Genomic DNA, 13,520 nt, shown 5'->3' on the forward strand with positions numbered 1-13,520 from the left:
TTCTTCATTTTGAATGTTGAATACACACAAACACCTCACACATGTTTATGTGCTTGAGGATGACCAACCATTGTGTCATTCATTGTTTCCAGTGGAAATTCTGGGTAAATCAGTGTTAATTGTGGGGCTATGTGAGCATATTATATGGATTAGTGTGCAGAACATCTGTCTTGGTAATGTTCTTTCCCCATACACATGTTGAGAGCAGACAAGAATCATGTGTTAGAATATGCATTCGTCATACATTGTTTAATATCTGTGTAAAATATTCCTTCAGGAAACCCAATATGCCACTGCCATCTTTAAGTGCGTCGATAAGCCAGGAAAATGTTGGTGAACTAGCTTATGCAAGTTGCTTGCATCCAGGCTACATGCCTCAACATGCAGCAAATTGTAGTGCAATGGTATACACCCATACCCAACATACTTACCTCTGATTGTCCCATGTATGTAACAGAAAATTAAACAGAACTGAATAAATCCTGGTAAAACTAGTAAATCTAAGGAAATAATTCTTTCAATGATCCTTGAATGAATGCCAGGGAAATGCAGATTCATTAGAATTGCTGTCTGCTGTATCTGTGCCATGCTGAAACTTGAGAGGGATCCAGAGAAAGAGTGTCAAATCCACAGGCGTGACGTAGGATCTAGTTTAGCTGAAACCGGACACGGGCACTGTGTTCAGTAACCAGCCGCTGAACAACAACAACAAACTTTAGTTCACTTGATTGAGGTTGATACTTATTTTGGATTGTGTTTTTTTTTTTGGGTTAAAAAGAAAAGACTTGTGTTTGTACCTTAACAGTCATTGTAATGTTTGTTCCTCAGAGGTGTGAAGGATCAAGCTCCAAACACCATGGATATGGATACGCAACCACAAGGACAGCAAGCAGCCGTGCCAGTGTTCCAGCCCCAGGTAACCCCACACAGAGATGTGCACAAGTCAAACTGCAATCTTGCTTTGTAAATTAAGATGACACATATGGTGAAAATCTGTTTTCTTAAACAGTTAAGTTTCCTTATAGGGCTGTGACGTCTTAATTCTTTTCAAAAACAGGTCCACCCACAAAAACAAACACACACACACACACACAAACATGACAACCTTATTAATTATTACTATTAGTCATGTCTGTTGCATTAAGTGTCTGTTAGGCTTTCTCCGCCAGCAGGTAAGTATGCAGATTTGTGTGCTACTTTGCCATCTACAGTGTAGAACAGAAATACTTGATTGTGACGGATGTAATATTAGATTTTATCCATATGGAATATCTTGGTTTGGTCCTGATGTTGATTAATTCAATTATTTAAGTGTTGGGAAGTGTTTAATCATTTACAATGATATATGCCTTCATCCATTCAATCGCAAGCATAACATGTAGCACCTCCTTCACATTTTGAACTGCTTTAATTTAGCTCTCTTTTGCGTGTCGGTCAGGATTTGCCTTAAATTCCAAACATCCTTCAGACCACTGTAGCCTGTGTGAAATAGACAGCAGAGGATGAATGTTGAGTTGGTTCTATTGATCTGAGCTCTGGAGGACGGTACAGCTTGGCCTCCCTACATGCCTCTCTTGGTTCAATACTTCTCAGGTTTGCTCTGTGCATATCTGGTCATTGTTGGATTTTAATACCGCCCTCCAACATTAGGCCCATTGATTTCCTTCCAGTAGGATGTTTTTTTACCTCCATAACTATTGAATAGACTTTAAACAAAGAGGATCATCCGTATACCCCAGAGTATTCATTTTCTGAAAAAGAAATAACACTAAAAATAGGCCTTCTCTCTCAGTTGTTGTTTTTCCTGCGCATGCAAGGGCATTACAACATTAACACTGAAATTGCCAAGGGGGTTAATTTATTCTAAGATTTGTAATTGCAAAATTAAGGATAATTGGGTTGTGCACAGAAGAAAAGTCAGATAAAAGCTCTAATGATTAATTTGACTTGGGCAACACCCCCGCACAGACACATATACACACACCAGATCATGTGCTGATCTCTCAACAGTTGTGTATTATTTTTCAGGCTTATTGTTTTCTCACTCAGTGTTTCCAATCTATTTCTAGCACTTTGTTTTAATTCCAGCCACACTTTTTGTGCTTAGGCTCTTGGAAGCTCAGTGAACTTTTTAGTGACATCATGTTGTTCCACTTTGACAGAGCACATCTGAATGATTTCACATTTAGTGGGAGATGGAGGAAGAGAGTCGGTTATGTAGATGGCTGTCTAGCCAGAAACCAGATGGTTGTCTTTCAGCAAGTCCTCTATCTGCTTCACACTTTCCAAAATGAAGAAATCTGAATTGTGCATGGCGTAAAGGATTTTCTGGATCGCTTGCATTATCAGTTCTCTTGGTCCCGGAGGTATGATGCATATGCATTAGGTAAACGAGATGAGCTGGAAAGGTGTGCGGTTTTGAAGGTGCATTTGCTCTTTGAGTGAGTGGGAGGGTTGGCGAGGAGGCCTCCTCAGATCAGATCGTCACTGCAGAGTTTGACAGACACAGATCTGTCTGTTAGCACTGGGACAAGACGGTGCAGATGTGGAGCAGATTGAGAGGAGAAGAACGAGAAGCACCTTTGGGGTGAATCCTGCCGGTGTAACTGCCTGGCGGGCTCACTGGCTGACTAGCTGAGAATTAATATTGCATGATGCTGTGCTCAAGGGGGCTGGTGGCTGCTGAGACTGGAAGAGAGACCCTCTGCTTGCCAGTTGATGTTTCCGCCGCCCCTCACAGTCATCCTTTTCTCTCTTGGAAACTACATCCACACTTATTCAGCTAATCTTGTAAACATTGTTACAGATGAACAGTTTGTGTCCAAATTTGAGTTTTGAGGTCATATTTGAGGAAATTGACTTGCATACTAAAACACTACATTATGAAAGCCAAGAAAACAACACTGTGCATCACGGTTTGTCCGATTATACATATCTCGATGATAAAAATGTCCTCTATTGTTTACTTCCAGTTGTGTCAAAAATCACACTTTTTACAGGAATATTTTTAGCTATTTAGATGTGGCTTTGCATGATCCGTTGCGTCATGGATTCTGGCAGGAACTTTGAGCAGGATTCCAAACAACTCCAAACAAAAAATAAATAAAGGGAGTATTTCTGTCAAATGTATGAAAAGTCTGACATGGACCAGAAAAAATTTACTTTGCAAATTATGCCTTGAGTGCTCATAACCCAAACTCAGATGTTGCTTTAGGACTTTTCCTGTGTACATTAAATAATAATGAAGATGGAAGATTGTCTGTACACCTGTAGCTGGAAAGACATGGAACTTTAATTGTTCCTGTTAATGCATTTAGTGGTCGAGATTCTTATTTGCCTTTTCCAGTAATTTTCTTTCATTATTCTATCATTTTTTTGTGAATCACATTAAAGAATATAGCCAATGTTCTGCTTCATTCCACCTTGCAGGTTAATTTTTTTTTTAGATCCTGGCTCAGTGTGGACAAAATGTCATGGTGAAAAGATGTGTTTTCAGATATAGCCTACTCGGTGTGGACATGCCCCAGGTTTCTCTCTATCCATCCCTGCATGCCCCTCTGTCCCTCTCCATGGGAGACGGCACCTCTCTGCCGCCGCTGGCCTTTCTGTGGCAGCCATTGGCACTGCTGGGCTGTCACATCACACCCTCTTCCCTCTGCTGCTTGTCTTCCCCCTCTCACCCTCTTTCCCCTCTCCCTGTCTTCTGCATCCCCTTTTCCACTCACCATGTGTCTTGTCAGCTGTGTTTGGCAATGGTGTCATTATCAGGCAGCCTGTATCACACTTCCACCACTGAGCTGTCTGTCCGCTCTCTCTGTCTCTCGCTCTCGTTTTTTTTTTTTTTTTTTGCACACTCTCTTTCTAGCTCTTCTCTTTCAATCCCCCTGCTAGTGAGTTGCCCATGGCGGTTGTGTGTCACCTTTATACCCAAGACATGTTGTCCCTTAAAGTCTTTACCCATAATTCCTTGCACGGCTGCCACCTAATTTCCATTCCATTCCCTCCATTGTCTGCATCACCAACCAGAATGATGTGAGTGAAAAGAGTAAGTTCACCACATTGTACAGCGCAGACAAGTTAGGTGAGAAAAAGATAAAGAAAGTGTGTTTTACAAAGATCAAGTAATTATGAAAGATCCTCCTTACACATGCACGCACACACACTTATTTCTTCTTATGATGATGAAATGATTCATTAGAAGATTCCGTTCCTGATTTGGTCTCATCAATTCTGTAGAAAAGTACCTGGACTCTTAATCAAGGCATTTCAAACTTCATTTTGCATATTAATCACAGATTTGTGCCACACTTTTCTCATTCAAATCAACATGATACACATGACTTGTTATTCTGAAAACTCCAGGCAACTCTTCAATTTTATTATACATGTGAATGATCAGACCAGTTAAGGGTTTTACATGCAGTTGTCTGTATAACCCTATCAATTTTGTTGAGCTATTGACCCCACATCCATCAGGGTCATTCCTCTGTGACTTCCCGTGTGTGTGGTGTGCGTCAGGGCTTTGTGTTTCAGCTAGGAGCTCCCGATTGTGTGACACCCGTGTGCGGCAGATGAGACAGCCTGTCAGTCAGCTGCAGCCTGGCTGCCCTTTGAAGGCCTGGCCAGGGGGCGAAGAGGTGCCGCAAATGGCCTGTGAAGTTTACATACACTGCCCACTGCTAAACAGATTAGCTCTAATGAAGTGTCTAATGCTGGGGCTGCTGGCTGACATAATCCTGCCTGGCAGCCCGGCCCCTTGGCTGCCAAAAAAGCCGCCCTCCCTCCAGCCCTCTCTTCCACCCTCGCATGGCCTCTGCTACCACCCAGGGCGACTCCACACGGGGAGGTGCCCACTGTTAATCATGCCGGACAGTGCGCGATCTGACATGCAAATGTAGGTCATTGCATATGTAAATGTGTGATTACGGGGCTGGCATGCCAGGACACATTAGCAAGACTGTGCTCTCAGCAGGCGGTTGTCACAGCGCTTTAGAGGTTCATGCTAACATTTGTCAAGCTACCACGCAGCGACTGAAAGCAATGCCCCCTTGTCCTCTCTCTCTCTCTCTCTCTCGCTCTCTCTCTCTCACTTCTTGATCTTAACACCTCAAACTGTCCATCCTGCATCATTTCTCAAATGCATTATTATCGAGCACAATATGGCCACATATTTCTACATTTAACATCTTTATAATACAGTTTCATTTATTCTGAATTACTTATTGTAACTGTGTGTTCGTATTGTTAAAGCATTGTGTTATATTCTATCCCAAAGTGGAACAGCTGTTCTTAAGAGCTAGGGTAATGCTGAACAGTGGTTTGTGGAGCAGAGTGCCATGCTCGCTGTCAGCCTGACTCTCAGACAGCATGGGATTATGATGGTGGGCCCATGCAGAAATAATGCACACATGTCAGCAGTGTTAAATGGACAGGGCATCTCATTGACTTTCATCTAAGAAAAAAAAAAAAAACCAAAAAACAATGACGTGCTTCAACTGGTTCCTCACCCACCCACCCAGCCCCAGCCTTTGTTGAACTACTCTGTTTGTCGTCATTTATTTTATTGCAAATCATTTTGCAACACTGGGACCATGCAAGGACGTGGAAATTAATGTGAACATGTGGGCTTAGGCTTCTGTAAAGTTTGATAAACATTTTGTTGTATTCAGTGATAACTCTGTGAAACACAAGTGAATCAAACAAGTGTGATGACACTACTTTCTTGTGGGTTTTGGTGGTGTAGAGGTTAAAATTTGACCTTCTCCACCTCTTCGTCTTCCTTCTGTCTGTCTTAAGCCACTTGCCCATGAGCTGCTCCCACAGCCACATTAGCAGAGGCGTTGGCGACATGTGGCATTCTGATATCTGTCACCCTCTGTTTGCACCCACCGACGCCTTTTACAAGTTTACCAAATGGCTGTAAAGGTCATGCAGCCTGTTCAGTGATTTTTTTCTGTCCTCTGCCATCATATCCAAGGGGCTCATTCTAGTTTAGAATTTTGTGGTGTTGAGGAACCTTGTAGTCTGTGGTTCAGTGTCAGACTGTCAGTGGTGCATCTTGGGGAACTAGGAAGCAAGACAAATTGTCTGTTTACTTAAAACCAGGTAACCTGAGCCATAGAACAACAGCCATAAAGCCAGGGGTGATAATTAGAAGATGTAAGGCATAGTTTAATGAATTACATGGTAACACACTCAATTCACTTATAAAAGTAAGGTAAGAAAAAAAGTATATGATTAAGAACTGGTGCCAAAATGTCTCCTGTCAACCTCTGCAATTTAAAATATCTGCAAGGCTGTACGTGCTACAGTCCCTCTGCCGTTTTCTAAGTAAATGTTAACAATTCTTCTTACTTTGTTGCTCTTTTGAACTCATTGTCTGCCGTTGCTTTTTTATTTTATTTTATTTTTATTTTTTGTTGCCAACATAACAAATAACAGAAACATGACGTTCCCCCCACCCGTGTGTTGTTTTGGTGAAGTGGTGTGATGCTGCCGATGAATATGTGCACATTCCTCAGGACCTTTGATAGCGTGACACATCAGCCCGATGCCAGTCAAATCATGAGAAGCCTACAGCAGCCTCTCAGCAAAACAAACTACTGAAGCTAGGCCTCTAAAGTTTCACCCACATCCTTCAGCTTTCATCCTTTCCTCTCTCAGTAATCTGGAGATAGTTGCACTTCTATGGTAAACACATAGTCAAATTATGCCACTAGCTAAACCATTTAAACTGTGATGGTTGTGGAGGGCTGGAGCCAGTGTCTGCTTTGCTAACATATCCTACAAGTCTAGACTATGAGAGGACATAAGTACCAGAGGAGAACTTGCACTCTGTGTAAGTGTGTGTGTGTGTGCCCACAGACACACACACACACACACACACACACACACACACACACACGTGCCTGGCTTTTGCTGGAGGTGTGATCATGATTGATTGTTCAACATGATTGAACCAGAACAATCATGTGACACATGCTGTTAGGTAAAATGGATGCCCTAATATTGAAAAGGAATAATCCTTGTGATTAAATGTGTTACATGGCAATAAAGTGAGTAAGTGTGAAATGAAAAATGAGTTTTGTTACATCAATAAAGAGCTAATTAGTGCTAATGAAGAGCTCACCGTGCTGCACGGCAGCAGCATGTATTGTGCTTTCTCTCTCAGTTTCAATATTGCTTCCCTGCTAATGAATGTATGTATATGGATATTTTTTTTTTTTTAAAAGTCTCTTTTTTTTCTTCCAGAAACCACTGCAGCCAGATATGGGTCATAATTCGCTGGCTAACTTCCAGATTGAGAAGAAGATTGGCCGTGGGCAGTTCAGTGAGGTGTATCGGGCGAGGTATCTGCTAGACAACACATCAGTGGCTCTGAAGAAGGTTCAGGTAATGCACAGCGAACAAGTTATTTCAAAAAAGCAAAGTGCACCAGTCTTTTTCTCTCTCTAATAATCATTATGTTGGATGTACCATAATGTGTCTGTCGCTCATAAAGCAACACAACCAGATAGAAATATACAGTGTGTGTACTCACACTTATGGGCGTATAGGATATTCTTCAAGCGTAGAAAGTTATGAATCAACGCACCAACAAAAACACATATTGATAAATGAAGAGTACGAAATGAATATGTACACACACTACAGAACCACCCCATACATGCTTTGTAAATTGTTATTTTTGTTGTGATGAGGTGTAATAGGCATGTGAAGGCTAATCTCCCCACTCATCCATCCATCCATTTTCTACCACAAATAATAGTTTATTTATATAGCACTTTTTCTTTTAACAAATATTACAAAAGTGCTTAACAGCCCAGTCAAGCCTAATCAAATATTGCAAGGCATCTTGAAGGAAGAAGGCCAACAGATCATACAATGAGAAAGCACTAGGCAACAGTGCATTCAGTATTCACCAACTTACCCACACGTACACAAAACCTGGATGTTATCCTGCTGTGAGGAAGTATTTACTCACACATACACACGGCTTATACAGTGATATGTGCTTGTTACTCAGATGTGAAACACCTGTAGTCACTCTAACGCCACTGTCTAGATAACAGCAACCATGTTTTCTGTTTAAGTGATTTTTTTCCCCCCACTCTTCTTTCTCTCCACCTTTTGGGTCCACATCCATCTTACCATTTCTTGAACATGTCATAATCTCTCTCCCTCTCTCCCTCTCTTCTCTTTTGATCTCTTGATAGATATTCGACTTGATGGATGCCAAAGCTCGGCAAGATTGCATCAAAGAGATAGATCTCCTTAAGGTAAAGAACCAGAGAGGAGGGAGACAGCGCCAGCGCTGTGCTCTGTTCTCTTAAGGTGCCTCAGCTGAGACCCTCCACCACAGGAAAACAATTGATCTGCACCAGACGGCATGGATGTGTGTAATGTGTGTGTGTGTGTGTGTGGCGCATGCACATGTGTGCACGCTTCCTTGCATGATATGAATGCAGAGGGGTGTTTTTTTTTTTTGTATTTGTGCACACAAGTTAAAAAGTGAATGAATATGTGTGTGTGTGTGAGACTCCAGTTGGTGTGTATTATGAGCAGCAGTGCTACATCCCTCCAGGCTCACATTGACTTCTTTTTTAATGCCAAAACTATTGTTTTTTATCTTCTTGTCATGTTTAAAGCTGGGCAACAGAGCACCAACATGGAAATTTAGCAGCCTCCCTCATGTGATTCTTGATGTTTTGCCTCCCCCCTCTCCCCATACTTCTTGTACTTTGTTTTTTTTCCATTGAAGAGGATTCATTTATCAACCAATCTTAAATGTGTCAGTCGGGATGCTCTCAAATACTAATGAACAACTAATGACAGCTTCAGTATTTTTCTGTCTGAAAGATTGTAGATGTGTGTCAAAGTGGTATGTGTTCTTGGTTTGATTGTGTGCATCCAGACATCCCTCATAGCACTTTACCGCATATATGCAGCCGCTCAGTGTGTGTGCGTGTGTGCACTGCAGGGAGTTTGTGCACAAATGTGTGCTCGCACGTACACATTAGTGAGAACAAGAAAACAAAACCAATTAGTTTGTGCCACTCAAACACTTGAGTGTAGCTCCTGGGGCTCTTTGGGCCAATCAAAGATAGCGATACTCGGATGCAGGGGAGACCCTGTAGAGATCTGTAATCTGAGTCGCACATCATTGGCTTGATGGCGTTCGACAGCCCAGTTTGCCTGGGTCTGTATCCCTGACCTCCTAAGAGAAGTTGGGGCTGGGTTGTAGAGCTGCTACTAATGATTATTTTCATAATCGATTAATCTGTCCATTATTTTCTAAATGAATTGTTTCGTCCATAAAATATTAGAAAACCTTACAAAATGTTGATCGGTGTTCATCAAACCTGGAAAACCTGGAAATGATGATGTTCTCAAATGTCTTGTTTTGTCCACAAACCAAAATGATGAACTTTTAATGAATTCTTTGTTATCCAGTGCAAAGAAATGAAGAACCTATTCACATTTAAGAAGCTTAAACAATCGGAAATCTTGTTTTTATCATGAAAAAAGCTTCAAACCAATTAATCGATTATCAAAATAGTTGTCGATTAATCAATTAATTGTTTCAGCTCTACTTCTTCTCTGTCATTTCTCTCTTGGTTGTTTCTATCTCTTCTTTCTATACCTTATTCACACAATGTCTCTGTAGCCCCGCTTATAACCTTATCTCCTTCTTTCTCTCTCTCCCCCCTCACAGCTTTTTGTTCCCTTCTTTTCGTCCTGTAAACTCATTAGTAGTGAACATGGAAGTTATGCTTGATCCTGTGCTGCCCAGCCAGCCCTATAATAAAGGGCTGAGTGTGAGAGGGAGCGAGAGAGAGAGAGACGGTTCTTCTGCCTTATCCACGCTAGACAGGCCAACAGGAGACACAGCCAAATCAGAATAATGAGAGGCACACTGGCATGGGCTGACTGGAATGACACACACACAGGCACTGGCACACATGCACACATGCACACACACTCTCAGTCATGGCCTTTCAACAGTCTGCCTATTTGTTTGTTTGTCTGTCTGTGTTTGCGTCTGCTCATTCATCTGTGTTTTCCCGTTCTGGCATGACGATTTCAACTTGAGAATCTCACTTCTCACTCTGTCCTTTTGTCTAAACCCTTGCTGATAGGAATGTTGGTTGCAGAAAATAGCCTGCTCCCTGCCAATCTGCTACTTTCACCATTCTTCAAATCCCACAGCTGTGTATTCCTCCCGCTTGTGGGTATCAAGACTGGATTGTGTTCTAAAGACTAATGATCTGCCCTAATTAGAAGAGCTGAAGAGCTGTAATGATATCTGTGTGCTTGCTTCTTTGTGTTGTGTGTTACATGTCTGTTTGCCTCAGTGTGTATATTGCTTCTTATTTCTGTCTGAAACATATCTAAATATAAGAAAGTAGTAACCAACGACCTGCACAAGCATTTTTTTTTTGTCTGAACCTGACCTGAGCCAGTCGCACTGATTATGTGCACATGTGCAACTTGTAAATAACAGTCCGATGACATTGTTTTATTTGGGCTACAAGTAGATTGTTTTAACACATTGATCAAATATGCCGTTTGGATAACATGACGGAACAGGACCCAACCATCGTTCCTAGGTTTTTGTTCGAACTCGGGTCAAGTATCCAGCCTCTAGCGTGCATGCCTGGATTCTGCATATGATTAGATTATACTAGTGGTGTACTGACAAACCCGAGAACTGGCAGCAAGCAGCTTCATTTAATATGATATACACACACACACTGTAAATTCATTTCTTTAGGTCTGTTTGAGCAGTGCTGCACGTTCCTGTTGCATGTTGCATGTGTATTTAATGTCTTTTTCAATGAACCAAGTTTCCATCCATACTGACATACTGCACAGGTTATTGATTTCTGTTGGCGACGGATAACAGAAGCTTCTGTCTCTACATCGTCCTCAGCTGTACATGAGTGTGTAATTTTGTTTCATAGCTTTAACCCAATTTATTATCCTGGTTAATTTTGCGTCATCAGATTGCATTAGTCAGTGTGTTGTTCTTTGAGACACATCACCAGCTCAACAAATATATCGCACAGTCTTGCATGATTAAGTAATTACACACACTGGTGGGTCTCAGCCAGCATGTGTAATTACATAATCAAGCAAGTCTCAATGTGATATTTCCCAGTGAATGATTGTAGTGCAGTGGGGATCATTTACATAAACATCTGCATGTGAACATATCTCTTCATTTCTCTGCATCCTCTGCCTGAGGTTCAAGTTGCAGAAGAGGAGTGGGTTGGGTTGGGTGGAGGAGGGGACTTGTCATCACTCCCTGGCTGTGCTACCGTGTGGATCTGTGCAGAACTGCCACTCGGAGCCAAAAATACATATGGCAAGAGAGGATAAGGGAGGGTGAGGTAAAGATGGAGGCATGAGAAAGGGAGAATGAATGGAAAAAGGGGACTGTGGAGGGATGAAGAGATGGAGTGGAGAGTGTAGTGTAGCGTAGTGTACTGTACTGTGCTCTCCTTTCCCCTCTTGTCTGGATCATCCAGAGCATGAACATTTCTTTAATCACAGCAGAGAGGAGCCGAGTGGAGGATGCTGTCACACCGCTCCGTCTGCTTGCATCACGGGCCCCATCTACTCAACATCGCCACGCCACATAGCTCTACACCTCCAACTCTCCACATATCACCCCCCACCACCACACACACACACACACACACCTTCTTCACCTTATCCTGCTGTTCGTTTTTTCCCCCTCACCTTTGTTCTCTTTCCCTACCCCGTCACCCTTCCCAGTTCTGTCTCCCATCATTCCTTTTGCTTGTCTGTGTCACTGTGTCATTTGTTTCTTTCCCTTCATTGCACCTCACTCCCACCCTCCTCCTTTTCTCTTCCTGCTCTGGAAGGATAGAGGCTTTGTGCTTACTACAGGGAATGCTGCTCTCCCTTATTGGCCAACCAACAGGAAGGAATCTCTGAGAGAGATGAACCCGGGATGCTTGTTTTTCTGCCATCCATGTCAGCCTGTCAGGGGTGTGTGTGTTTGTGCATGCTTGTGTGTGTGTGTGTGTGTGTGTGTGTGCGCGCGCACGCGCGTGTGTCGCACATGGGTTGTTGTCATAACAGACAGAGGGTTGTTGTGACATGTCAGCCAGCTTTGTCACACTTGTGGACAAAAGCGTCTCATTAGGTCCATGTACCAAAAATTGATTTAACAGTTTTATTTTAATTGGTGGTGAAAGTATAGCTGATGACTCACAGCATAAACCTCTGCTATTTATCAGCTGGTAGGTTGTTTTGATCTTGGTTGTCCAACTAGTTTTTAAAAACATGCTGCTATCTATAGCCAAGGAAGAGTACAAGGAAGGATTTTGACTCTTGGTTTAGGTTGTATGACCAAGGAAGGACAGTCCTAATGTGACAAGTGTCACCAACATGTCTTTTGCTTGCTTTTCCTTTATCTCTCTGACATATTTTTTTTCCCTCCCTCCCTCCCGTAGCAATTGAACCATCCCAATGTGATAAAGTACCATGCATCTTTTATTGAGGACAATGAGCTAAACATAGTCCTGGAGTTAGCTGACGCTGGGGACCTCTCACGTATGATCAAGGTAAGGAAATCACCACAACAGTTGCCTTGTGAGCTCACACGTTTGTCTGCGCATCTGAAAGAGCAGAGAGTTGATTTGATTTGGTATGGACAAAAAATAAAAATCAGAAACACTAACACACATAAAAATAACATGACTATGTGAAAATACACAGCAATTTTAATCTAATGTAAGGAACAATTCTGCGACCAACTTTGACACTTGTTACTTTGCTTTTATGGATTGTGTGTGCAGTTGCAAGACCCTCATTTTTATTTAATTGCTTTTTACTTAACCTGCAAGCAATCCAAAACTGCTTTAATATTATGTGGAAGTTGGATAACAGATTTTAATGCATCTGGGGCCTTGGGGGACGTTATTCAACAACAATAAAAGCTTGTCCAACATTGCGTCTCACATTTGGTGTCAGAGAGAAATATGGAAGCTACAAACCGCTGACGTGGATGGATGGTGGCAGGGGGTCTGCGGTTTGTGGCAGTTACAGGCATTTAAATACCTGGACACTGAGTCTCTCTGAATCATCCAGTCCACAATGAAACCAAAACCAGCCATTATAAGGCCTCCTGCCACCTCCTTTACTCATAATAGGTGACATGTGCCTCAACTGTGAAAGGGAAGTTGTTAAAAAATCTAGCTGTGATTAATTGTTCTGAACTTCCAGCATGTTTTGTATGTGGGGGTATAAAAGAAATACTGAGCATAGCTTATCTGGCTTTAATCTTAACTTATCCTCATATCTTTTACATGCAAGATCTTGAAGTAGTAATATTACAGAATTTCATGGATTTGGATATGAATGGATTTTCTTATATATATATATATATATATATATATATATATATATATATTTTTATTTTTATTTTTTTTTCTTAAAGCCAGCAACACATTTTTCAAAGAAATCTGCAAAATATAAGTTGAATAAAG

The 13,520-nt window shown here is 41.8% G+C and overlaps 1 protein-coding gene across 1 annotated transcript in view; it reads left to right on the top strand.

Annotated features, from left to right (window-relative positions):
• The window catches only part of nek7 (NIMA-related kinase 7), a 58,829-nt gene that overhangs the window by 20,592 nt on the left and 24,717 nt on the right, over positions 1-13,520 (top strand). Inside the window, exons 2-5 of the mRNA XM_058637501.1 lie at positions 829-916; positions 7,252-7,392; positions 8,217-8,279; positions 12,486-12,596. Coding sequence (XP_058493484.1) covers positions 857-916; positions 7,252-7,392; positions 8,217-8,279; positions 12,486-12,596 — 375 coding nt within the window. The 5' untranslated portion in view covers positions 829-856. The remainder of the gene's footprint in view (positions 1-828; positions 917-7,251; positions 7,393-8,216; positions 8,280-12,485; positions 12,597-13,520) is intronic.

The sequence above is a fragment of the Solea solea genome, chromosome 9 (assembly GCF_958295425.1).
Source record: "Solea solea chromosome 9, fSolSol10.1, whole genome shotgun sequence".
Lineage (NCBI taxonomy): Eukaryota > Metazoa > Chordata > Actinopteri > Pleuronectiformes > Soleidae > Solea > Solea solea.